The sequence below is a fragment of the Trichosurus vulpecula genome, chromosome 9 (assembly GCF_011100635.1).
Source record: "Trichosurus vulpecula isolate mTriVul1 chromosome 9, mTriVul1.pri, whole genome shotgun sequence".
Lineage (NCBI taxonomy): Eukaryota > Metazoa > Chordata > Mammalia > Diprotodontia > Phalangeridae > Trichosurus > Trichosurus vulpecula.
In genome coordinates, this window is record NC_050581.1 from 197790543 (window position 1) to 197817893 (window position 27351).

Consider the following 27351-nt stretch of genomic DNA (forward strand, 5'->3'; position numbering starts at 1 on the left):
TCCAATCCCCTTAGAGGCCAAAAGGAACAAAATTTGCTCAAGGTCACACAAGCAGTAAAGCTGTGATTCAAACTCAGATCGTCTGACTTGAAAACCAACACTTCACACCAAAAAAATGTTCCTGAATATTTTAAATGAAAGTGATTTTTCTGGCCTGAGTTATCCAGCTGGGTTGCTGTCTCAGTCCTTCAACTTTGCATGTGACAATAATATCAGATATAATTAGCAGAAATGCTTTAACTTTTATGCTCTAGTCCATCTGCTGCTAGATTTATCTTATTCTTAGATTAAGAAAAATAATAAAAATTCCAAACTTGGGAAAATATTAAAAAGTAAAGGAGACAAGGCGAAAAGGGCAATGGTAGTTAGTTTGCAGAGTTGGGAGGGTCCTCGGTGGGCATCTAGTCTAACCTGGAGCCCAGCAAGAAGTCCCTCACCCCAGTTGCCTTGGCTTGAAGCCCTCCAGTGGGGAGGGACCCACTGTCCCCAGGCAGGCCCTCTTCACACTGGGAGAGATGCAAATCTAGGAAGTTTCCCCCAAATCCAGCTCCCTCCAACTGCCCTCATCGCTCCTAGTGTTGTCCTCTGGGGCCAAAGAGTTCACGTCTGTGCCCCATCCAAATGTCAGCCCTTCAAATACTTGGACACAACTGTCGTGAGTCTTGCGTCCTCCAGTCTTGGATTCCTCAGTCCCTTCCACTGATCTTGAAGAACTTTAGGCCCTTCCTTGGAGTCACCGACCAACTGCTGCTACTACCACCACCACCACCACCACCAGCCAGCATTTCCCAAGTGATCTGAGCGTTTTGAAGTGTTTTACGTAAGTTCTTGCTCACAAGACTATGAGGTAAAATTCTCATTTTAGAGATGAGGAAGTTGTGGCCCAGGAAAGTGACAGGATTTCCCCAGGATCCCAAGGACTGTTGGAGGCCGCTTTTCTTCAGGACTTTAAGTCTGGAGCTCCAGGCACTTGGTCGTCTTGCCCACATCCATAAAAAGTAAGAGGCCTGATGGGACTGCTGGTGATGCCATGGGTCATGTTATTGGTGAAGAAGCACCCCCTTTCCCCCCTTTCCCCTATTGTTACTTTCCTTCCTGGCCAAGGTCCTGCCATTGGCCTGGCTTCTGGAACCACAGAACATGGCCTAGAGAGTTTAACCCTTTCCACTCTGGAAGCGCTTCCCTAGGCCGTCACCGTCCTCATTGCTAAGTGCCTCACATTATCCACTATGTCTAGGCAGGCTCCAACCATGTTTCACCTTACTTTCCACTCATCTTGATAGCCCCCTTCTTGCTGCATGTATACCTTCCATTGTCCCTCATCACCTTCCACTTCTGGATCCGTAATTAAATCAATATAGCCTCTTCTACTGGAAAGGCTGTGTCAATCCACTACTCCGTGGTGCTACTTGGGACAGCCAGGTGGCAAAGTGGACAGAGTGCCCCGTCTGGAGTCAGGAAGACTCATCTTCCTAAGTTCAAATCTGGATTCAGACACTTCCTAGCTTTGTGACCCTGGGCAAGTCACTTAACCCTTTTTGCCTCATTTTCCTCACCTGTAAAATGAGCTGGAGAAGGAAATGGCAAACCACTTCAGTATCTTTGCCAAGAAAACCCCAAACAAATAGGGACATGAAGAGTTGGACTGAAAAGGACTCAACAACATCAACAAATGGTTCTATTCACCATTTCCAGAATGTCTCAAACCGAAATATCCCTACCTGACTATTACTACTCTATATGTATTGTTTCTCCTATTAGAATAGAAGCTTCTTGTGGGCAGAGGTTGCCTTCACTTTTACATCTGCATCCCTAATGTGTAGCCATAGTGCTTGGAATAAAGCAAGTACCTGATAAATGCTTTTTCACCCATCCATCCATCTGTCTATCCGTCCGTCCGTCCATCCATCCATCCGTCCATCTGTCCATCCATCCATCCATCCATGCATTCAATTCATTCATTCATTCATTCATTCATTCATTCATTCATTCATTCATTCTTACTACAGTACTGCTGCTATTATTGACGTGTTCCCAGCTGGCTAAGTGGCATGAGTAGCTGCTACAAATAATTATTGAAGAAGAATGAGAAAGAGCTGTGGCCACTTGGGTTCGGAAGGGCATTTATGGGCTCTGCCCTCAGTCTCCAAGAGGATAAAGAGCAGAAACACTAGCAGGAGCCCAGACCATTGAATCCTGCTCTTCAGCCTATAACCATGCCTGGATGAATTAGACCTAAACCTAATTAGACCTCAACCCAAAACAGGGACAGCTCTCCAGAGATGCCCAGTTGCCTCTAGACTGTCCAGAATCAGCAGCAGCCTCCACACAAGCCACTCACTTTCCATTTTCTCCTGAAATCCAAACTATTTGGATAGAGCCGGGTAGTGACCAAACACTAAACCCAAGCTGAAAGAAGCAGTCATTCCAGCAGCTTCACCCCCTCTCCTTGGGTCCTTTCCTTCATACATGGGCATGTGCAGCTATCCTGTGCTGGCTTGTGCTGCATGCATGCATGTGTGAGCATGCGCGCACACACACATACGTACACACACACACAGACACCCCAAGAATTGTGGGCCCTGCCCTGCCCCACCCTCCCAGGCCCAGGCTGTACCACTGACCTGAGAAGCAGCTGTCACGTTGATTTCTGGGACAAAGTTGTCCTCAAAGAGGCTGATGATGTTTTCTTGTTGCAGTTCCCTTGTGGGCGTGACTTTGGGTAGAGGTGGGACCGGAGGCCCTTTCCGCAACTAGCAAAAAAGGATGAAAATGGTAAGTTTGTGCAGCCAAGGCCTACGACTGACACAGGCCTACAGAAATGGCCTCTTGCACCTAAGTCCTCCTACAGAGCACCATGCCTTCTTACAGAGCGGCTGTTCCCCTGGCTGGGGCAGAACATGACCTCTACACAAGAAGATGCTAGGGCACAGTGGAAAAATCTTGGCTCAGGAACCAGAGGACTTGTGTTCAAATCCTACCTGATACTTACCTACATACCGGTGTGACCCTATGTCAATCACTTGTTGGACTTGAAGCTCTCTAAGGTTCCCCACCCCCGCCCACCTCTCCATCAAAGATCCCCTGAACTTCCTGGCTGACCCTGGAGAGCAGTTGTGACCACAGGATTGTAGTTCAGAGCAGGAAGAAACCTTAAAGGTCACTGAGTCCAATCCCCTCATTTTACTGGTGAGGGAACCAAGAACTGAAGAAGTGGCTTTCCCAGGATCACAAATTCAATTGTCCAGAGAGGATCATGGGAAGCTAGATCTCCAGCTAGTAGAAGCCTCAGAGGTATTCTGGTCCAATCCACTCATTTTACAGATAAGCAGACTGAGGCCCATGTGTTGCCTGAGGTGACATGCGCTACTCTTCAGACATGAACATGAGACCAGAGAATCATAGATTTAAGAGGTTGTCTATTCCAATTGCCTAATTTTATAAATGAGGAAGCAGTCCTAGGGAAGTAGAATGACTTTCATTCTACTTTCAGTCACATAGTTCATGAGGAACTAAAACCAAGTCCTCTGGCTTCTGACCTTCTCAAATTGATGTAAAATCAGAAAAAAACAATGTGGAGCTCCTGGTTGTTCTGTGTGCTAAAAGAATGATGATTTTCAAATACAGAGGCCTATTGGAGGAGATCAGCACCAGAGGGGGTAGGCAGAGGCGGGGTAACAGCCCTACCATTCTGGATGCTGTCAGAGGCTCCCAAGGACGTTCTCAGGGAACCAACTGAACAAGGCTATGCTTCTATTGGAAGGTTTTATCCAGCTGCACCAACCCACCATTTCATGCCCCAGACTGCTGAATGTTAAATACGCAGATAAGCGACAGGAGGAAGACTTGGCCCAGGATCATTCCTAGATGGGCCCCATCAGAAAAAGATGAGAAGAAAGGAACCATGGTGGTCGCAGCAAGAATTCCTGTTTGGAGAAGGCTCGAGGCTGGTGCAGTCCTAGGAGGGAGGCCATGTTATCATGCCCCCTGGGCCCCTTCTTCCTCTAAATCTATGATCCTAGAATCTCTTTTATGGATGAGGAAACTGAGTCTTGGAGCAGTGAAGTGGCTTGCCATAGGCAGAGGCATTGGCAGGTCTGCTGCAAAGGTTCCTTTTGACCGTCAAACATTCATTGTGTGGGGCACATTTATCACAGAAACAGAAACTGAGCGACTCAACATGACTAATACGGAAATATGTTTTGCATGATTGCCCATGTATAACCTAGATCAAATTGCTTACTATCTCAGGGAAGTGGGAGGGGAAGAGAGAGGAAGAGAATTTGGAACTCAAAATCCTTCAAAATGAATGTTAAAAATTGTGATTACATGTAATTGGGAAAAAATACAATATTAAAAAAAACAAAAGAAGTTTAGCGACTCAGAATGAGGTCTTGGTTAGAGGTGAAGGTCCGGTGAAAAAGTCCTCTTTGCAAGCCTGTTGGCTATTTTTCTAAGTTCCTGGCCCCACTTAAAGTGCTCTGGTTTAGGTGGGAGGATTGATCGATCCCTAATGGAGATGGCTGAGAAGCAGAGCCCAGCCCAGCTCTAAAGAAGGCAGGAGGGACCTGGGAGGACACAGGATTTAAAGAGGCTTCTTCCTGGGGTCTCTCCAACACAGTAGGAGGGTCCAACTAGAGGCTCCTGCGCTGGCTTAGGGTCCCTTTCTCATGTCACTCTTCAGATGGGTCCGGACCAGGGAAGTCCCCAAGCCATGGACTTTTGCTGGTGTTGCCATCGTTTTGGGAAAGGTGGGGAGGCTGGGAGGGAGCACACACCAAGCCACCAGATCTGCAGGGCTGCCTGGATGCATTTCACAAACATAATGAAAAAAAACACCACCTTATTCTAATTGGTCTAAAGGAAAAGATGGCTTATTTTTTTTTTTAAACTATAGACCTATGATTTCATTGGCCTTGGGAATTCTTAAAAAGGAAACTCCCTCCCTCCACTTAGCTTGTCAATCAATTAATCAATTGATAAGCATTTATTAAGCACCCCCTGTGCTAGCAAAAACAATAGAATCTCTGCTCTCAATGAGAGCTGCAAAGGTCCCCTTTGATCGTCAAACATTCATTGTGTGGGGCACATTTATCACAGAAACAGAAACTTAGCGACTCAGCATGACTAATATGGAAATACGTTTTGCCTGTTCTGTTTTCTAGAGACAAAGAATTCAGACGTAGAACGCAATAGACATTTTCAGATACGGACAAAGCGGGAATGTGTCTTGCCTGACTATGTATATTTCTTGCAAGTGCTTTTTTTCTTTTAAATTGGAGAAGGAGAGAAAATAAGTGTTTGTTAACTGGAAAAAAGAAAACTAAATGTTGTCTGGGACAATGAGATGTGAAGTGACTGGCACAGCTTGGACAAGTCAGTGGCAGGACTTGGATGCTAGTCTCCCTGGCTCCAAGGCTGAGAAGCCCTAAAGGACACCACAATGACCTTCTCTTAAATAGGTCTTTCAAATATCTCCATGCTGTAGACAGGAGGAAGGAAGCAACAAGACACATTGGACCTGGCATTAGAAAGAACCAGGTTCAAATCCTGACTCAGAAAGATGTAGGATACTGGCAAATCTGAGCCCCAGGTTTCTCATCTGTCAGACTGGACAGCTTTGAAGGTCCCTTTGGTTCTAAATCTATGCTCCTGCAACATCTCAGCTCTCTCTGAAATATTTTCCCTGTGAAGTCTCTTTATTTCATATCTCAAGGATGCAAAAGAAATGGCTTTCACTTCCCAAGGCAGTTTTTGGGTTTGTCTCTCCTCACCATTGGCTTGTAGTTCTCGAGAATTACTGGAGGGTGGAGTGCTGGGCTTGAAGCCAGGAAAATTTGAGTTCTAGACCTGCCTTGGACACATTTGACTGTATGACCCTGGATAGGTCACTTAACCTCTTAGATCTGGGCAAATCTCTAAGACAAGAAGGTACAAATGAGCTTCAGGCCTGAGTCAATGGAAAGAATTTCCACACCAAACATTTATGATACCAGTGAAGTCACCAGTCTGGACCAAATTAAACAAAAAAGCAATTGGAGAGAGCCCTGGTAGTTAGTTCCCAGCCCTACTCCCAAACAGAGATTGTTTTATCAGTTCACTGACTTTCATCCAACAATTATTAAGGGCATATTTGTTGCAAAGAATCTTGTTAGTTGATATAGACGGTACAATGTTGTGAAAAACGGTGTCACTACCATCGAGGTCGAGGGCAGCTGGGTGGTGACATAGTGGATAGAGCAGTGGGCCTGGGCACAGGAAGACTTATCTATATGAGTTTATATCTGGCCTCAAACAATACTAGCTGTGTGATCCTGGGCAAGTGACTTAACCCTATTTGCCTCAGTTTCCTCTTATGTAAAATGAGCTGGAGAAGAAAATGGCAAAGCACTTCAGTATCTTAGCCATGAAAATCCCAAATGTGGTCACAAAGGGTCAGACACAACTGAAAATGACCGAACAACAGCAAACATCAAGGTCACGGGGAGGGAGCCGATTGGGGCGATAAGCAATAGGCACAGAGAATTCAAATGCTAGAGCCTGTGGGTGATACACATCAAGTGCTGGGCTCTCTAACCTGAGCCTTGAAGGATGGGTTGGGTTTCATGGATGAAGAGCAAGAAGTAAGTGGAAGGAATTTCCTGAACAAGGTTGTAGACTTGGAAGAGAGAAGGGCTGAAATGTCTGGGATGATTATCAACAGTGTACTTTCATTTTTGTTAGCCTGTAGAGTCTCCTTAGGGGATTAGAGGACGATCAGGCTTTGCAGACAGGTCATTCTCTTAGCAATGGTCTTTCCTGATGTTCTGTGGGATGTCAACCAACCCTAAGGAACACCCTTCCCCCTGTGACCATGGCATCCAATGGAACGCTTCTCTATCTCTGCCACCTGCACACCCCTCCTGGCTCTCCCCTTGCCCCTCCTACCTGTGAAGGCGATTTTGGCCGGGCTGGTGCAGGAGAGGCAGGCGCCAGGGCGTGATTCGGACTAGCTGTCGGGCTGGGCAGGGGGGAAGGCTCCTCTGGTGGTGATGGCGTCTTTGCGATGCGGAGAGGACCAGAATCACTAGACAGAAACAGAGAAGTGAAAGCATGCCACAGCCTGAGCAGGGGCTGGGACTTTTGCTCTTTTGAAGTAAGTACCAAAAATCAACCTCTGTTAATAACAGTGACATAACTCACTTTCTTGTAGCCCTTTTAGGTTCAAAGCACTTTATTTCCCAATAATCGTGGGAGGCTGGCAGTGTAATCGTCATCCTGAGTTTACAGATGAGGGAACCGAGACTCAAGGGCTTATACAATTAGCAAACATCATGGTTGAGTCCGGACCTCCAGGTTCCTAGTCTGGTGATTATTCCAATAGAGTCCAGTAATTCTTAACCAGGGGTGACAGCTGTATTTCAAGGTAATTGGCTTCCTTTGTAATCCAATGTTTTATTGTTATGCATTTAGAACATGATTCTGAGAAGGGGTCCAGAGTGTCACCAAACTGTTGCCCAAGGGGTCCAGGATACAGAAATGTTTAGTAGCCCTCACCTAGAACATGTCAGCAGACACTTCAAACCAAATTAAATGGAGTATCTCCTATTTCCTCATCTCTGTGTTAAATAGGGGCCTATAAAGCATACTACCTGACATTTTACAGGGCTCTGAGGTTTGCAAAGTGCTTTCATATCATCCCAAGGAAATCTCACAAAGCCCTTGTGAGGGCACTATATGTTTTATACTATTGTCTGTATATTACAAGTGAAGAAAAAGAGGCTTAGATAGGCAAAAACAATTTTCCTATAGTAAGAACAAGTAAATATTAGTGATTTGAACTCAGGTCCTCCTGACTTCTTGTTCACTTCTCCCAGTACCATGTGTATTGACTTATTCCCTGAGTAGTGCACATCACAAATTAGTAAGACTCTGCCTTCCCAGGGTTTGGTCAGCTGTCATTGGGTGAATGATGAAATGCCATAGTCAGAGGGGCCACACTGCAGGAAGTGTTGGGAAGTGACCTCTAACTGTTCCTGTCTTCAGACTAGGGATTTATGGGCCAAACCCAGTGGTTTGAAGCATTCAGACTTCAGGGACATCAGTCAGGGACAAGCTCCCAAGAACGGTAGCCACAGTTATCTCTGCTAATGACTATTGCTAACAAGGACGCTGGGGGGCACCTTCCACTCTCTAGGGGTTTCTACATATTTCAGCTGGAGGACAAAGCAGCTTTTTTGACCTAAGACAAAAGCACATTTGGGGTTCAGGGGTTGGTACAGACTCAGCAGGCTAAAGAAACTGAATCCTCATGGTCTTTAGAGAAAGCAAGCAAACACTGCCCATGGTTGCAGATGCTAGCCATCAACCATGGCTGCTACAAGCCAAGCCCAAATGGATCCTTTGAGAAAGCTTTCTCACAGCACACTCACCACCTCTCTCTGGGGAGACATTGAGAAAATGAAAGAAGCATATGTCAGTAATGAGGTCTAACCCCTCCAGGCCCTTCTACCCCCCAAATCATCTTTTATTTACTTTACACTTTTTGGTATTTATTTATCTGTATATGTGTTGTTTCTCCTCATAGAATGTAAACTCCTTGAGGGCAGGAATCATTTCATTTTTGTCTTTGTAATCTCAGCACTCAGCCCAGTGCCTGGCACATAGCAGGAACTTAATAAATACTCACTAATGGATTTGTATCCTTACTACCAATAGAATATAAGCTCCTTGAGGACAGGAACTGTTTCCATTTTTGACCTTTGTATTCCCAAGGACTAATGTAGTGCTTGGCGCATAGTAGGCACTTAAATGCTTTTTGATTGATTTAATCTCAGTAGGCATAGTGCTTAAGAAATGCTGAGTGAATAAATATAGGCTCTTTGAGGGCAGAGGTTGCTTTATTTTAGCTTTGGTATCCCCGGTACATAGTAGGTGCTTAAACGCTTAGTGATTGATTCCATCTCATTTGATAATATTTAAGTTTTCAAAATGACAGGTATTTGACCCCTCCTATTTCTGGTGCTGGGGAAAAATGAGCTGTTGTTGATTTCAGATATAATAATAGTGGATGCTGGAGGGATTGTGGGAAGATAGGCACATTAATGCATTGTTGGTGGAGCTGTGAATGATTACAACCATTTTGGAAATCAATATGGAATTATGCAAATAAAGCCCAAAAGGCCAAAGTAGTAACAGCAGTGCTTGTTGTGGTAGCAAAGAATTGGAAACAAGATAGATACTATTGAATAGGGAACAACTAAACAAACCACGGCAGATGGATGTAATGGGGCATTATTGTGTTATAAGAACCACTGAATAGTGAATGCAGAGAAGCATGGATTTACATGTACTGATGCAGAACCAAGGAAACAACACACACAGGCATGAAAACAATGTACATGGAAAGACCCACCACACCCAGACACCAAAAGAAAATGTTGCAATTACACCGAACAAACACGGCTCCAAAGAAGGGCGGGGATCCCCTAGTTCTGCCCATTCCTTTGTAGAGATGAGGGGGCAATGGGTGAAAAACACTGTACATGTTTCCAGGTGTTTTAGATGTTTTGATTAGTTTTACTCATTTAAAAAAATAAATTTTCTTTTAAAAAGTATTGGGTTTTCTTATGGGATAACTCTTTGAGGGAAGGGACATACTCCAGTTTATCCTGTCCATAGTTGTCTACATGTACTCTCCTCAATTAGACCATGAACTCTGGGAGAGCAAGGACTTTTTGCTTTTCTTTGCATCCCTAGTACTTAGCACAGTGATGGGCATACAGTAGGTGCTTACTCAATGCTTGTTGACTGACTCAGGATTGTAGCTTGTGGCTCATATATCACAGAAAAAAAGACTAAGGAAACATTCTAATCCAACACCCTCACTACTGAAAAGAGTTTGATGGTGTGCTCAACATCACCCAGGTAGTTATGTCTGAGGTAGGATTTGAATCCAGATCCTCTTAGCTCTTGTTTGTTTTCACCTGAACCCTCTGACACAGGGAGGGACAGATGCTACCTTTAGAAGATGGGGACATTGCAGATATGCGCAGATGCTGCCGATCCCTGCTATGCTGGCAGAAAGCTCTCTTCAGAACTGTCCAGAGTGCTGGAAAAGCTAAGGCTTCAGCGGGGGAGGGTGCTGATGTTTCACAGGGGCATTGTAGATGGGAAAGGCTGCTGGTACATAACTGGGGCACGGGCAGACTTGGGCAGCAAAGTAGATGCACAGAAAATGTGTTCAATAAGCCTGAGTGCAGACTGGAGGCTAGCCAAGTCTAGCTCACTTGCTTTGGCCTCAATCCTGTGCCTTCCTATCTCCTCACATTCACTAGTACTCATTTTAAATCCCTTCCCCACCTTCTGGGGTCTTCCTTACTGTTTACAAAAGTGGAAGCCTTTAGAAACCTTCATATGAGCACAGGTTCTCATCAAACTCAAATTAGCTAATATTTGCAAAGCACTTAGCCCAGGGCCTGGCACACAGTAGGTGCTTAAGGAGTGCCTATTCCCCACCTCTCCCTCCTTTCCAAAGCATTCCTCTTTTTCATGGCCTAGATCCACTCATCTATTCTTGGGTGTCTACCTCCTCACTGTCATTTAGTTTTCAAGCCTGTGTAATATGGCTTGGACCCTACCCCTTGATTGAAACAGGTCTTTTACCGGGTTGCTAAGGATGTCTTAATTACCTAATCCAATGTCCTTCTCTCAATCCTCAACTTTATTGACCTCTTGGAAGTTTTTGATACTTCTGACTACCATGATCCTGCATCTTCTCTGTTCCCTTGTAGGTCAAGTTTTTGCATTCTCCTGGTCCCTGCCCCCCCCATCTGACTTCTCCTTCCCCGTTGTCTTTGCAGGGATGGAGGGAAGGCCCACCTGCCTGCTCAACCTGGGGCCCATCTGGAGGGCCCAGAAGGAGGCACAACAGGAAACCCTTCTCTCAAATTTCTTGCCAATCCTCCTTCCCTTTTTCCTGTCCTGTTTGCACACTGACTTCACATCCCCAGCCCTGCAGAGGGAACCCAAAGACCTTGCACCATGCTAGTAGTGGGCAAGGCTCCCCTGGCTCCCCATTACTTGTTAAGTGGATGTGGCTGCTCGTGCCATTTGGGTATCACTAACTACCATTTCCAGTAAGGCTTGCCAAGATTTAACCTGACACTGCATCCTTCAGATCCCCAGGCATTGTCATCTAACAGTGCACCCTTAGCACCCCTGGGGCTTATCACATGCCCTGTCACTGCACCATTGGACCACTAGACACTATCATCTGCCCTGCTACTGGACTCTCCCTCAATTAGAATGGGAGTCCCTTGAGAGGAGGAACTATCTTAGGGCCTAGCAGAGTGTTAGGTGTATGCAGTAAGCCCTCAGCACATGCTTCCATTCGCTCACTCATCAATTCCTTCCTTCCTGTCATTGATGGCACCTCTTCAGGATGTGACGTGAGATAGAGACTTTCTAAGTGGAGTAGCGTGAGCTCCATGAGCTCTTGGTGTAGGGGAGCCCACAAGAATGTCCACACCTTTCAACGAACAGACACTTACCTGGGGGCTCCCTGGATGGTGAAGGCCTTGTCTGCATGCTGCTCCCCCAGCTTGGTCATCACTTCAAAAAGCTTGTGGCAGAGCTGAGGAGACAGAAGGCACTTGTCCACTGGATGCAAATTATTCTGGTCCTAACTAAGAACCATCATGTTTTCCTTTGAAACCTTGTGATTGAGGACACTACACCTGCATCACAGAAGCAGGTCCAGGGCCAGGCAGGTGGAGATGGTTGCAAGATGATGGCACTGAGGGACATTTTAAACTGGGGGCAGAATGTGCCTGGCACATAGGTGTTTAATAGTAATTTTAAAAATTGACGGATCCGTGGATGCAGAGTAGCCTTCCTTATGAAACTCATCTGCAGTGCTGTGAGGGCCTCTGAGGGCTACTGAGGCAGGCAGAAGGGTGATGCCCAAAGCTTATGCCCAGCATTCTTAGTCTATTGCTTCATATGTAAAATGAATGGTTGGGAGAGAAGGCTTATCGATGGCCCCCCAAGTCTAAACCTAGGACTTGATAATCAGTGTAAAGCATAGCCCCCAATATCTTTCTTTAGGAAAGAGATGAGGAAGTTCTGAGAGGGGACCAAAAGCAGAGAAGGGCTTGCTACATTAGGCATATCCTCTAAGTCTTCTAAGCGGAGAACAGTAATTAAGATGTATGTCCCCACTGCAAACATGCTTTGGATAGAACAACGAAGAATTAAACCCAGTTAACAGAAAGATGCATGATCCCAGGCATGGGGGAAGCCCATGCCTGCCCGTCTACCCCAGATAGAAGATGCCTGTCCACAGTGCAATTCACACACAGAATGATCAATGTCACTTACCAGAGCAATTTCCTTGTGGAACTTGGCCTCGAGGCTGGACACGTTCTTGAAGGTATTGACATAAAATCCCACCCGTCTATTGGGAGGAAGCAAAAAGAGAAGGGAGAAGGTCTGAGAGAGAGAGGGCCACTCAGTAACCAGGGCACTCATAAGGGTTAAGGAAACATCTCAGTTACTCCATCTCCATCCAGGTTTTGAAAGAAAGCAAGGGATAAAATGAGGAACTGTGTTTCTGGCGATTTCTAATTTATTTTTAATGAAGCTCTTTTTAAAATATTACATTAAAAATTAATGTTGAATATCAATACAACCAGCTAAACTTACCTTTCATGTGGTATGGGCATATAGACATATATTTGTTTGATCTGTAACTTCAAAGACAGAGAATTCCCAGGGAGGAACTCCAGCTACTTTTGCAGATTTGTCCAGATAACTGAAAACTTTAATTTTTTCCTATAATCATACTCTCCGGAGGGGCTATGTTGATCTTTTAGCCTAGATTGGCTGAAAGATAACTAAGACACAAAGAGTAGTAATTTCAGCAGATCCTATTTGTAGAAGTAGGGAGTTTTTGCAACACCCCCCCCCACAAAAGACATGTATTCCTTTCTCTGAAAATCAATTAACTAATCATTAATTGATCAAAATGCCAATATTAACTATCACATTTCAAGCATCGTATTAGACCCTGGGGATTCAAAGACAAACGTCTCTGCCCTCTTTGCACTGACATTATATCTGGGGAGAGAGCATGCAGACTAGTGGCTTTACCTAGACCACAATGAAGGAAGCTCTTCTTGCAAATCAATGTTGAACTCTTCAAACACTTTCTGGGCTTTTTGAAACTCTTCTTCTGCCTAGAAGGAACAAAAGACTGTTTACTTCCACTTATCTAAAAATGATGTAACCATGTTGATATAAAACAGCATGACTGGATAGGAGAGATTTAGGCTAGAGTTGTGTGCCAGCCTACACACTTTTGGACAAAGTAGCAGGCTTGCTAGTTTGTCTGGTTCCTGAGATGCCAAAATTGTTTTTACAAAACTCATCTTAAGCTAGGTCAGCTGGTTAGATGGGGGAGCCTTCTTTGGGGTCCTGGATCTCCTGCTTTCCATATGCCAGGAAGCCCATCAATTTGATCAGAAAGTAAAAGATCCAACCAGAGGTCTGGCAGGGATCTGAAGAAAGGGTCAGTAAATTAAAATCAGTACGTGCTTAAAATTGGCCCCCACCGGGCACATCCCATCCCCAAATGTGGTGTCCCTCAATGCTAGATGAACATATCAGACATTTTCACAGTTGAATAATGTCCTTCAATAGCTTAGTAATGGATATTCCAAATGTCCCCAATGAAAATTTTCTATAAAATAGGCTCATTTCCCACCAATGTGTTAGAACTGAGGCAAAACAGGAGTCCCAAGGCTTGGACTCTGCCTTGGTTCCAAACAGATCTCTGTGGCTTTGTTCCCACCTATGAAGCCATCCAGGTCTCAAGGGAAAGTCGACGGAGCTGACCTCCCAGGACATCTTACCTTTGTGATGCGACTTTCATCTCGTCTTTTGGAGCTCTGCAGAGCTTCAAGGTGGTGACGGGCACTGTCATAGTCCACTAGCTTTCTGCTCCTCTTGGCGATGCGCATCTGCCAACAGAGGGAATTGTGGCCTTTACTAAAGCAATCAAGCCCCAGTAAAACAGTGGACCTGGCCAGCTTTTGTCTCTATTTGCAGCAGCTGATGACCAGGGGAGTGAGGAAGAGGCTGCAGGTTCCTTGAGGGCTAAGGCTGTTTCATGTTTTTGTCTTTGTATTCCCAGGGTAGAGCATAGTAAGTTCTAAGTAAAGGCTTGTGGGAGTGTGTTGGATTCAAGAAGGAGATGGAAAGAAAAGGCAACAAGCTACAGTATCAGAGAAGCCGAGGTTTGGAATGCTACAGGGGCTACTTGTTCAGCCCATAGAGGACCAGGAATGTCTTCCATAATATGCCAGACAAATGATCATCTACCCTTTGCCAGAAGACCTCCAGTGAAGGAGAAGCCACTTTCAGATGATTCTAATTATTAGGAAGATTCTCTTTTCACTGTTGTTCCCAGTTCAGAGTCTGCTCAACCCTCTGCAGCCAAGCAGATCAAGACTGATCAGTCCTCCATATGATGATCCTCCAAACACCTGAAGACAGTGACCATGTCTGCTCTAAGCCTTCTCTTCTCTGGGCTAACCATCTATAGTCTTTCAATCAGCTCTTATACAGAATGACCTCAACATGATTTCCTCCTCCAGGATGTTCTCAAGTCAGCCAAAGTCTCTCATAAAGCTTGGTGTCTAGCCTCTAAATCAAGGTTCCAGCTGTGCACTGACCAGGGCACTAGACAGCTGGTCTTCCTAGCCCTAGACACTACGCTTCTCTCGGACTAAAACAGCATGAGGTTTTTTTGGCTGACATATCATTTCATTGACTCACACTAGGTTTGTAGTGCACCACGATCCCTAGATCTTTTTCAGACTTTTGCCTAGGCGTGTCTTCCATATATCATCCCTGTGAAGTTGATTTTTTTGAACTTAAGTACTTTCAAGTAGTATGATTTTAAGTGACAGGAAATGATCCCTATAAAACTGGAAATCATGATGACTTTACACATTGATCTTTGTCCAGTAGAGGGAGCTGTATGAGGGCAGGACATATTACCTTGACCTTCATATCCCCATTTCCTAGCACAATGCTTGGAGGTACCTACAGAGAGCAAGCACTTGGCAAATGTTTGATCATTTGAACAGATGAAGCATCTGGAGGTGTTTGTTTTTTACATTGCGATCTGGGTTGAGAAAAGTGTAACTGGACATCCCACTTCTATCATCTCCAGTATGTGCCTCCTACAGATACAATAAGCCATAACCATTGAGAAAGTGTTCCCTTTCCATATCATATGAAGGCAAGAAGTGGTCTATGACCATGCCCGAAGGTTGGCTGGGCAGGAAGATTGACAGGTTGATGGATGGCAATAAGCCAACCTCCATCCATCCACATTTTCCTACAGACCCTCCTCAGCCAACCCAGACCCTCCTTCCCTACCTCCTGCTACTCCTGTTTTCTGCCCTTTCTTTTTTCTTCCCGCCTCCTGAGCACACCTAGCCAGGGCTAATGGTGGGGAGCCTTGTGCCACAAGATCACAGGTGCAAAGCAGGAAGGAACCTTAAAGTTTATCTATTCTGACACTTACAAAAGGGGAAACTGAGACTGGAGAGGAAGTGATTTGTCTAGGGTCACACAGGCAAGGAGGAGCAGGGCAGGGATTTGAATCCAGAGCCCATGCCTCCAAATCCAGTGTACTTTCTCAGCTACATCCATAAACACTGCTTACACTCCATGACTATACCCAAATACAAGATATAGGGTTAAGCAGGGTCTGCAAATGTTAGAAACTACTTAAAACCTAAAACAGGAGGGACATCTATGGCAGAAAGACTCATCTTTAGTAACACGTCTACTGGGGCTTCAAGGGACCTGAACGGTCATTGTCCCTGGGAAGAAGCCCCCTCAGGTGGCCCCCTGACAGGGATAATGGCAATGAGAATGCCATTCCTGAAAAGCCTTTCCATGTTCTCCACTGCCTTTGGAGCTTGCAGGATGGCCCTTTGAGCCTTCTTGGTGGTGACCCACTTTCATCTTTGGAGGGAGGATTTGACTTTTCGAAGTAGCTGAAAAGGACTCAGAGCCAGTTCTGATGAAGACAGTGGGAGATCACACCAGGGTCTATTGTTTGTGAGTAAAAACAAAATGTGAGTATGAAATCATCTCCTTTTTGCTTGGTTTGAAAAGCAGCTCTAGAGCCCATTTGCAAAGATCTGCACACACTGTGTAGGGGTAACATCAATGGAATAAATACCAAGGGTACTACTTTGATGAGGTTCATAGGTTCATAGATAGAGAGCTGGAGGAGTGTGAGAGGCCATCTAGTCCCACCCCATCACTGTACAGATGAGAAAACTGAGACCATGGAGAGTTAAGTGATTTGCTCAAGGTCACAGGGCACTGAGTATCAGAGGCCTGATTCAAATTCAGGTCCTCTGACTCTAAATGAGCCTTGATTCTACTGTACCAAGCTGGCTCCTCCTCTTAGCAGATTCAAATCTTTTTTTAATCAGTTCATTTGAGAGTTGAGAAGGACTTCAGCGCCCATCTTGTCTAATCTTTACTTGGAAAAATAATCCTGCTATGAGACACTTGATTCATGATAACCTAGTCTTTCCTCAAAGGTCTTCAGTGAAGGCGAATTCACTACCTCCCCATGTGGCACATTCCCCCATTACATAGTTTTAATTATTAAGAGCTTTTCCCTTATAGAGAAAAGAATGCCTCAAGAGAGAGCAGGCTGCCCCTTCTTAGAGGTCTGCAAGCAGTAGCTGGATGTCCACCTATGGGGAATATTATTGTGGGGTGTTAGCTTTCTCTATGGCTCAGACTAGATGGCCAGTGAGGTCACATTCAATCTCACATTCTGTGATTCTATGAATGCACAGAAAGCACAGAGGGGTGGGAAATTGATCTCTTTGCAACTTCCACCCACAATTCCAAGGTCTGACCTCTGCAGCCAAACAAAATGTTCCATAAAACAGCCCTGCAAAAACTGGAAGAAGGCTATCCTGTCCCCTGCCCTCTTAGTCTTCTCTCCTTTTGGCTGAGCACACCAGTTCCTTCAACTGACCCTCAGGGTCATGAACTCAAGGCCCTTTACTATCTTGGCTGACGTGGGTCATGGACTGAAGGCCTTTCACTACCCTGACTGCCCTGCTTGGATAGTTTCCAATTTACCAAAGTCCTCCTTCCGCTTCAGTGCCCGGCATGAACATAATATTCCATGGGTGGCCTAATCAGGTCAGAGGGCAAGGGCCACATCACCTCCTTCTTTTCAGGTTCTCCGCCTCTCTTAATGCCAACCACAATGGCCTAGGCTGATGTGGTGGTCACATCTGATTCACAATGAGTCATCCATGAGAACCCTCCAATTATTTTCAGAAATAAGGCCCTTTACCCATGCCTTCTCTTCATTATTCTTGGGATGCTGATTATTTTTAAGTCAAACATAAGACATTTATCCCAATGCATTTCCTCTCATTTGGACCTCTAAGCTCTACTTCGCTTTCCTAAAATCAATTTCATCATCTCAGTCTCCCATCCTGGACTCTAGGGCCTTCTTCAAAGCATCTGCGATCTTGGGCAGGGGTCAGACAATATTATCTTACACTTTACAAGAAGCACTCAGCTTTTTCCTTCAGTCAAGCTGATTAAAACTCCTTGTTATTTCCATGTGCTCAGCAGCCTTCTGCCACAAAGAACACAAATGAGCCCGTGTAAAAGGAAACCACTGATGGCTGCCCATTGGCACACCCCCACCAAGACATATTTAGTGGCTGGTGCGCAGGAGCCAAGACAGGCTCATAGTGACCTTTGCCAAGAAGTGCTCCTGGCTGGGTCCACCTGGACCAGGCTGCTAACAAGCCTGTTCCATTTGAAAATGCAGATTTGGTTGTTGGTTGCCTTATCCTGAATAGCCAAGCTGGCTGCCTTACCCATCCCATCTGGCAGAGCAAGGCAAAGCAGTAAGCCCTGAGGAGCCCTGAGTCACCATCCTTACCGCTGGACCGGAATAAATATTTTGAAAGTTGCCTGAGGTTTCAGCAGCCTGTTCCCCAATGACTACAATGGGAATCATAGTGTTGGGTTTGGAAAAGTCTCTACTCAGGATCTTAAGTCATGATTCTTTGCCACGCCTCCAGCCCACTCATTCGCTCTTGCCCGATTCAGTCTCTGTGTAATAAGTAAGACGAGCCTGGTGTGCACAAGCATTGATAGCTATACTTACTGCACTGTTTCAAACAATCCACCATTTAAGCTATGTGCTCTCCCTCTGCTGATACGGATAGCGTCCCCTCCAATGATACCGAACAGCTTCATGAACAACTGAAGGTGACAAAAGCTACTGCTTGGCAGCCAAGGTCTGGGTGGCAAACATCTACACACTCAGATAGTTTGGCATAGGAGTTAAACAGGTTCAGGGATGGAATGGGGTGCATGAGACCTGGGAAGGCCCAAGGATGGAACTCCTCCACGGTATTTGTCATGATCAGCTTTGTTCTAATAATCTATTGTTACAGAGACAGCTCAGCTTAGTAACTGGCCTCAGAGACAGGAAGGTCTGGTCCTGCCTTTGACACATACAGTCTGTGTGAACCTGGACAAGTCACCTAATGTCTCCATACTCTAGGCAGTTTTAAGAATTAAAGTCAGCGATCAGATCAGCTCCTGATCTGCATTGGTAGAAGACATTTCACTACTGGGAATCTCTCTCATGGCATGGAGGCAGTGTGGGTCAGTGGAGAGAGTACAGGATTTGCACTCAGACAAGCACAATTCCAGCTGGGCCACTTCTTGTCTGCATGATCTTGGCCAAGGCAGTCCCCTCTCCTCTTGGCTGCAGGAGGGAAAGAGAGGATTAGACTATGTGACCTCATTTGGCTTTTTAAAACTATGCTCTGTGATTGATGAGCTTGGCCAGAAGCCCACAGGATGCCATCACAGGGGCGAAGAGTCCAATGAGGAGTGGGTGAATGCAGAGCCAGCAGAGACCCCATCAAGGCCACCAGAGGATATACTGAAGCTCTGCTCTAAACAAGGTTGTTATGGAGACGAGACCTCATCTTTGGCTCGGCTGCAGTAAATGACAACAGCCTGATGTGTGCATGACATTTGAAGAGAGGAAAGGAGGTGAGATGTAGGGAGGGAGGGAAGGAGGAAGGGATGGGAGGCAGGAATGAATAATGAATGACAGTATAAAGACCTACTCAACTCTTAGTATATGCCATGTGCTCTGCTAAGTTCGAGAAACACACATAGAAAAATAAGACAGTCCCTGCCTTCAGGGAGCTTATGTTCTAACAGGGAAAGAGCAGGATATGATATAGTAAACATTTGGTGGTGTATGCATGGGTGGGGTGGGGCGCTATGCACGTACAAAAGGTTCAACCCCACAGCTCTGAGCAGGAGCTTCCCAGGCTCCTGTGCAAACAGAGATAGGGCAAGGGTCACATCTGAGATTCTGGAAAATCCTGTTTCCTGTGCACTGTCTACATTTCCTCTCTCAAGAGTATTTCTAACACAGCTGCTTAATGTATATGGACAGGGTCGGGGTTCACCTTCCTGCCTCAGGGCTCCCTCTGGTGGTGATGTTGATAAGCATCAAATGTCTAAAAGGCAGAAAAGGAGGTCACAGATTTTGAGCCAGGAGGAGCCTCACACACTGTTAAGCCAAGCCCCTCATTTTATAGAGGAAGGAACTAAGACTCAATGAGATTAAGTGATTTACCCGAGGTCTCAGAGGCAGAAAGAAACAGAGCCAGGTTTTGAATCCAGGGCCTTGAACTTTAAGTTCAGTAATCTTTCTATGGAGAAGAATTGAAGAGAACATATAATTCATCTTCTAGACAATTATCCTGCTGAATTACCAAGGTTTAGTGCTTAGTGGGCTGTGGGTATTTAATACATGCTTGTTAATTGATTTATTGATATCCCACAAGTTGTCTGCATTGATCCTTAAGAGATCTATCCAGAGCTAGGAATAATGAGCATGGAATCAGATGGAATCAAATCAAATAGGATGGGGAATCTCCACCAAAGCCTTCTCCTGAGGCTTCATCATGGAGTAGAACTGACTCTGGATTCTCAAGAGCCATCCCCCAGAAATTTGAGATCCGGTGGGATCTACCAGTTTAGAAAAGCTTCGGGAATGGACTTATAGATGGTCTGAATGTCAGCTATCATACGGCTCATTCTAGCCAAGTTAGCACAAGGAGGCAGTTAGGTGGCTCAAAGACCCAAGATAAAAAATCTGGCTTAGAAATTCACTCGCTTGTGACCCTGGGCAAGTTACTTAATCTCTGTTTGCCTTAATCCACTGGAGAAGGAAATGGCAAACCATTCTAGTATCTTTGCCAATAAAACACACAGACAGTGTGGTCCATGGTGCCTTAAGGAGTCAGACTTGACTGAAGAGCGCCACCAACAAATCAGCAGAGTTCGTCACTGATCCATTGATGCTGGCCTCCCGACTATTCTAAGAAAGAAGACCCTCCACCTCCTAGCCCTAGACATTCTTTATGGCTATCCCCCATGCCTGGACTCCAAGCACTGACCTCCCTGGCTTCCTTTAGGTCCCAACTAAAATCCCACCTTCTACAGGAAGTCTTCTCCAACCTCTAATATCTTCTTGCTGTTAATTATTGCCTATTTTATATGACTTGCCCAGTATATGTTTGTTTATATGTTGTCTCACCTATTAGACTGTAAGCTCCTCAAAGTCAAGGATAATCTGCTTCCTTTTTTGTATTCCAATGCTTAGCAAAGCGCCAAGCACACAGTAGGTACTTAATAAATGTTTATTGATTGACTGAAAACTTTGGTCATTGGAGAATAAATCTTTTGGCCACAGCAACCGATGAAACTGTCTACTGAGGAATGGTGATGGTTGGAATATGGTGGGCAAAGACCATACTAAGATATGTTTTAGAGAAGGGAGTAGCCACACTGAGGAGATCCCAGCTCCTTGAAGTCTTGTCATCCTTTGTGAACCATCGTGGTTTCCTTTTACTGTCTGTACGGGCTGCGTGGAGCTGTGCCTGTCAATGGCACCCATCCAAGATGGCCAAATTCTGGAGGGGAAGACCAGTGTTTATGTGACTTCCTTTGGGCCACTCCCCAGCAACTTGCTGGGCAACAAACAGATGAAGACACCAACAAAGAGGAGTCTAGTACCAGTGGCCCAGCCCTGAAGACACTCAGCTCCTTTACCTCCCCAGCTCCAACTAATTTCAATCTCCTTACCATTTTTGTAGGGAGTCTCAGGGTGAACAGAGCATTAACTCAATTCAAAAGATAATTATGTTGTAGATGCTGTGATTGGCCTAATCACAGGCTTGGTTCTAGAGCTGGAAGGGACATCAGAGGCCACTTAGGCTAACTACCTTATTGTATAGAAGGGAAACTGAGGCTCACTGGCAGTAAGAGACAAAGCCCAGATGTGAATGAGAAAAGGAACATAAATAATTCATGAGAGAGGTAACAATCTTGCTAAATTATAGGCACTTAATAGCAAGGCAGTGCAGTGTAGTAGGTAAGGCACTGGCTTGATATATGGCTTTATGTTTCTGGGTTCAAAAAACCTCCTCTCAAGCAGCTGAAGCTCCAGGGGATGAACTGAAGGAGAAAATGAGATTTCCTGAGCCACAGTGCATTGTAAGCTGTCACTGGGCAGGGGACCTAGGCTGGAGGCAATTCCTGCCTTTTGTGTTCTGCCTTGGAGGACATGGTCTATTTCTTCCCCTTCTGTCCCCTCCTCCCATCCCACCCCATCATGCTTCTTTCCCCTGGGATCAGGATGCATTTCATTTCTCCTCCCCCTTAGGAAAACAGGGTACAGTACTTTGATGTCAGGAAACTGGCCCAGGTATGTATCCAGGGTAAGTAAGGACCCGTCCACTAGTTTTTGATGGAAGTCTTCCCAGAGCACATCGCATTTCTGAAAGAGAAAAAGAGAGAGAGGTCACAGTCAGATTGTTCTAATTGGATTCCTCTAACACAGCTGAGAATCAAGGGAAACATATCTGAAAGAACCTGGAAAACAGCTGCTTAAGTATGACTTCCCTGGATGCTAGGATGCTGCCTCTTAAAAATAGATACGGATGAGTTAATGGTGTAGTTCATTTTAAACACGTTTTAGCTACCAGTTCCCATGTATAATTCAGTCCATCTAAGTTGTCAGATGGAGAAAGGGGACTTGTAAGCCTTCTGAATTCCTAAACAACTTGTCAATTTGTAAAGCAATTTCCTCACTTTCTTCAAGCTATTCCTGTCAGGCTGGTGAGGTACAATCACTGTACTGCCCGTTTTACAGATGGAGAAGCTGAGACTTAGAGGGGCCAAGTAACTTGTTCAAGGTGAGTGACAGAGCTGTGATCGTGACCTAGGTCTTTGACTTCCTGGTGCCTTTACCATGGCGCCACACTGCATTTCTTTCTTTTTAAATTACATTTCATCTGGTGTACAAACACCAGAAGCCTCAGAAAGGCTTTGGAACATCCAACATGGCTTCTTTGGGAGAGAAGATAACAAAACGACTCAGCAGCTCCTCTCAAGGCATCCTTGGCAGTCAGTCACAGCCATCTCAGTCAACAGAGAGCCCTTTGTAGAGGATGGCATGGAGGCTCAGAGCTAGAGCTGGGAGGGAGATATATGTGTATGTGGGTGGGGAGTGGGGGGCAGGGGTTGCTGACTGGTCAAGGGCTTTAAAGAACTCATTTTGAGGGCTGCAGGGTGGCCCTCAGATATACCTAGATCCCCACACCCCAACCAAAGAATAGCTCCCTTTATGTTCTATAACTGAATGGATCCTCAAACAGAGACAAGTGGATCGAGTGTTGGACTTGAAGCCAGAAAGATCTAGTCACTTACATTAACTGGGCCTCAATTTCCTCATCTGTAAAATGGGGGCAGGGGCCTCGCTGACCTTTCCTTAAGTTTCCTTTAAGTGCTAGAACACAGATTCTTAACCAGGAGTCAACAAAAAGATCTATTTTGATTACTGTATTTCAGTATAATTGGTTTCCAATGTATTTTTTCCACTGAAAAACATTACTCTGAGAAGAGGCCCATGGGTATCACCACCTGCCAGAGGGGTCCATGACACAATAATTATAATAGCTAGCATTTACACAGTATTTTCAAATTTAGAGAGCATTTTACAGATATCATCTCATTTGTTCCTTACAACAACCTTGTGAGGCAGACGCTGGTATTAGCTTCATTTTATAGACGAAGAAACCGAGGAAGGCAGAGGTTAAGTGATTTTCCCAGGGTCACACAGCAATTAAGTGTCTGAGGCCAGATTTAAACTTAGTTTTTCCTGACTCCAGGTCTGCTGTGCCACACAGGCACCTAACACAAAGAATGGTCAAGACCCCTGGGTCTAGACCTATGAGTCTCTGATTTCTACTTCCACTCCTGTGGCACAGTAAAGGATGCAGACCTGGGCTAAATCAGAGGCCTTGGGAGACAGTGACACATCTGTGGAGATAGGAGGAGTGCTTTTATTCCATGTGCCTTCACAAGAGCTGATCTTCAGAGTTTTATGGACCCAAGGTCCAGTAGGGGCTCAGAGCTCATTTCAGGAGGCACGTCTTTCTCATGGAATCCAGATATACTTGCTAAGCCAGGTCTAACATTATAGGATTCGTACAGACAAGTATTTACTTCCATTCTTTCTTTAAAAAAGAGCAAATCTCGTTGTTGCTAATGAAGCCTCGCCTTTATCACAGCCTCCCCAAAGATGCTGCTGTGCCAGCTAGTTCTTAAACCACCCACAGCAGCCAGGAAGCTCAGGCAGGAATGAAAGGTATTTAACAACTGAATTTGCAAATGATGTGTGTCTGGAGGCCAGCTTTTGCCAAATTCCTACCCTGGAATTTTCCATAGGCTGGAATGGAGCCTGAAAGCTCTTGCCACAGTCATGAATTTCTTGTTTCATTGCCTCTGTCAACCTTTCCTGAGGATCAAGGTCATTTGGATTACAGGATTTCAAAGGAAGCCAGACTATTGACAGCCAGACTTTTAGCTCTGTCCCTTACAGTGCCCCCAGGGCTCTGGCTGCCATTAGAAAATGCTCTAGGGTGCACATTTCACTTGGCATTCCACTTGAGGCAAAGAATATGACAGTTTCCAGAGGCCTCCTTTGATGTCATTAGAACCCCAAATTTGAGACATCTTTTTCACTTCTCTTTGAAAATGCTTCCTCCATGCCTAGCAGGCACCTGATACTGGGAGAATACCTTGGTGCTGGTGGTGCAAAAAGAAAGGAGAGTTGACTAAGCTTTCACTTACAATTTAGAAAAAAAAAAAGGGGTAAGACATGAAGACACATGCTTGATAGCAGGAACTTGGAAGGTACAAAGAAAGAGCAGATGAGAGAATATGTCCACCAGGAAGGGGTCAGGGATTCAGAAGAGGCTTTGTTGAGAAGGGATCATTTGAACTAACTTTGGAGGTATCATAGATCCCAAATCTGGCATGGACCTCGGAGGCCATGCTTATTAAGGTTAAGTGACTTGTCCAAGAACATACAGGTAATGTCAAAGGTGAGATTTGAACCCAGGTCCTCTGGCTCCAGAACTAGAGGTTTTTTTCACTGTAGAATGCTGCCTCCCTTATCTAGGAGATGATAAAAGTCTGAAATAGGTCAATAGCAGTGGGACTAGAAGGAAGGAGTACTTGCAGAGGATCTCAGAAGCAGAACAGAGAGGATTTGGTGACTCGATGGGTATGCAAAGTTTTAAAGGTGGAATAGAAGATGTCTTGATGAACCAAGCTGAGAGACTCAGAGGATGGTGCCATCTTTACCTGACAAGGAAGACGCTGGCTTCATGGACAATGGTGAGGATTCCTTCGTGTTGAGATTCCAGGGGGACATCAAGGTAGAAGTGCTTTGCAGGTGCTTGGAGAAGTGGATCTGGAGCTTGGGGTTGATGTCAAGGTTGGAAATACAACATTGCAAGCTATCCACATCCAAGTTGGAACTGAATCCATGGAAGTGGCTAAGATGACCATGGAGGAAACAGAGAGGGATGAGCTAAATGGCCAAGATGGAACCTGGGAGAATGTTTGCATTTAGTGGTGGGGAGGAGGAAGGAAGTCAGCAAAGCAGCCAAGTCTCACCACCCTCCTTCTAGATGACCTTCAAGGCTGGCCTGACTCACTAGGGGAGAAGACAGCTGTCTCTGTGGTACAGTTTGGGGATCCAGGAAATGAACAAACCAGCAAACAAACATACATCTCTTCAATTACTAACTGATGTATGAAATTCCCCTAAATACTGAGAAAATCTTTTGTTCTATTAGGCCCTGGGAGGGACGACATGGACTAAAATTCACACCAGGCATTAGTGACTAAAATCAGACCCTTTCCACTTTGATGGGTGTACAGAGGCAGTAGAAAGGGTTTTTGAAATCTAAGGACTGGAGAAGGAAATGCTAAGATGGAAAAGCCCAAAGGAAGGATATGCTAGGACAGGGAGGGTGAGGGGAAATGTTTAATAAAAGGGACATGGAGTCAGGGAGATGTGGGTTTAAACCCTTCTTTTGATACCAACTTAGCTGTGTGCTCTCGGAGCCTCAGACAGTCAGTTGACAAGCATTGATTAAGTACCTACTATGTGCAAAGCACTGGAACTACAAAGAAAGGTGAAAGATGTGCCTGTTCTCAAGGAGCTCACGATCTAATGGCGGATTCAACCTGAAAGCAGCTAGGTAGAAACAAAATGCATGGCAGAGTAAACTGAAGATAATCTCAGAGGGAAGGCACCAGGATTAAGGGGACTGGGACAAACAAACAGACCCTCCTCTAAAGAAATTTATGTTTTATAAGGGAGTGATGTTGAGGGCAGGTAGACAAAAAGTCCAGATTGGGAGTACGAAGTCATTTCAAGGAGATAGCATGAAGGACTGGGAGAAATCCATCAAAGCCCTGGGTATAGATGGCATCTGAGCTGTGCTCTGAAGGGAGGAGATGATTGAACACAGGGAGGTGAAGAAAGAGTGAGGGAGGGGGGGCACCTATTCAAAGGTACAGGTGTGGGTGGGAAATGCAATGTTGTGTGTGAGGAACAGCTAGTGGTCCAGTTGAACCAGAGCAGAGAATGAGAAAGAGAAGTAGTGCAAACCAAGGCCAGAGAGGCGGGTGGGAGACAGGCGGTGGAAGGCTTTCAATGCCAGGCTGAGGATCTTGTATCACAGGCTGAAACCAACAGGAACCAGTGCCAGTTTTTGAGTAGGGAAGTGATGGGGTCAGATCTGTATTTGCAGAATCTACATTTGGTAGCTACATGGAAGATTGAGTGAGGAGAGACTGGGAGGAGGGGGACCAATTAAGAAGCTATTGCAATAGTCCACGGAGGAGGTGATGGGGTGGGCATGGGTGGGCATGGGTGGAGGAAGGGGATAAACATTTACATGGCACCTACTTCATTCTAGGCACTCACTGTGCTAACAGCTTTACAAATATCATCTCATTTTACCTTCAAGGTTGGTGCTATTATAATCTCTATTTTCAGATGAGGAAATGAAGGCAGACAGCAGTTAGGTGCCCAGGGTCACATAGCTAGTAAGTGTCTGAGGTGGATTTGAACACAGGTCAGATCCAGCACTCGATAGACTGCAGCACCTAATTGCCTGCTAATGAGGGCATGAACCAGGACAGTGGCTGTTTGAGTGGAGGAAAGGGGATGGATACTGGAGATGCTGTGGAGGGACAATTGACTTCCTTCACAATTAATTGGATACAGAGAGTGGGGATGGGGCAGAGCCAAAGATGGCTCTGAAGATGAAAATTTGGAAGGATGGTGATTCCTTCAGTGGAGATGTGGAAGCTTAGAGGATGGATGAGTTTTATGGGAGGAGATATAACAAGCTCCCTTTGGGATGTGTTGAGTTTGAGATGCCTACATGCAGGGAGTACCAAAACCTCAGAAAACAGCAGAATGCAGAGAAAGGAGTGGATTTTATTCTGAAGATGAAAAGTGATGCTGAAGCTCCAGTTTCCCTCCAAAGCCATTTGAGAGTCATCTTCAAGTGTCCCAGAATGTTGGGAATGGTCCAGATTGAGCTCCCTGCACTGCCTTCTAGGTAGGTTGTTTCACGTCATCATGGCCCCAGGATGGCCAGAGCAGGATGGAGGGCCTCCTCCTGAACTCACAGCTGGTGAGGTGTGTATGGGGGGCTTCCCTGGGCTCCCCTCCCTCTCATAGATCTCACCTCACCCACCATCTTCACGTCCTCACGTCCATACCAGTCTGGCTCATAGACTTCGTGGAGGGACTCTGTCAATTTCATCGAGGCCTCTTGCATGCCTATTGGGTGACAAAAAAGACAAATTTTTCAAAGAAGGTCAAGATTGATA

General features: G+C 45.4%; 1 protein-coding gene across 1 annotated transcript in view; it reads right to left on the bottom strand.

Moving 5' to 3' along the window:
* Nucleotides 1-27351, bottom strand: part of AMPH (amphiphysin) — a 197212-nt gene that overhangs the window by 49248 nt on the left and 120613 nt on the right. The window contains exons 4-11 of the mRNA XM_036739436.1: nt 27207-27301; nt 21830-21925; nt 13893-14000; nt 13132-13217; nt 12361-12436; nt 11532-11614; nt 6928-7066; nt 2625-2753 (exon numbers count right to left, since the gene is read on the bottom strand). Coding sequence (XP_036595331.1) covers nt 2625-2753; nt 6928-7066; nt 11532-11614; nt 12361-12436; nt 13132-13217; nt 13893-14000; nt 21830-21925; nt 27207-27301 — 812 coding nt within the window. The remainder of the gene's footprint in view (nt 1-2624; nt 2754-6927; nt 7067-11531; nt 11615-12360; nt 12437-13131; nt 13218-13892; nt 14001-21829; nt 21926-27206; nt 27302-27351) is intronic.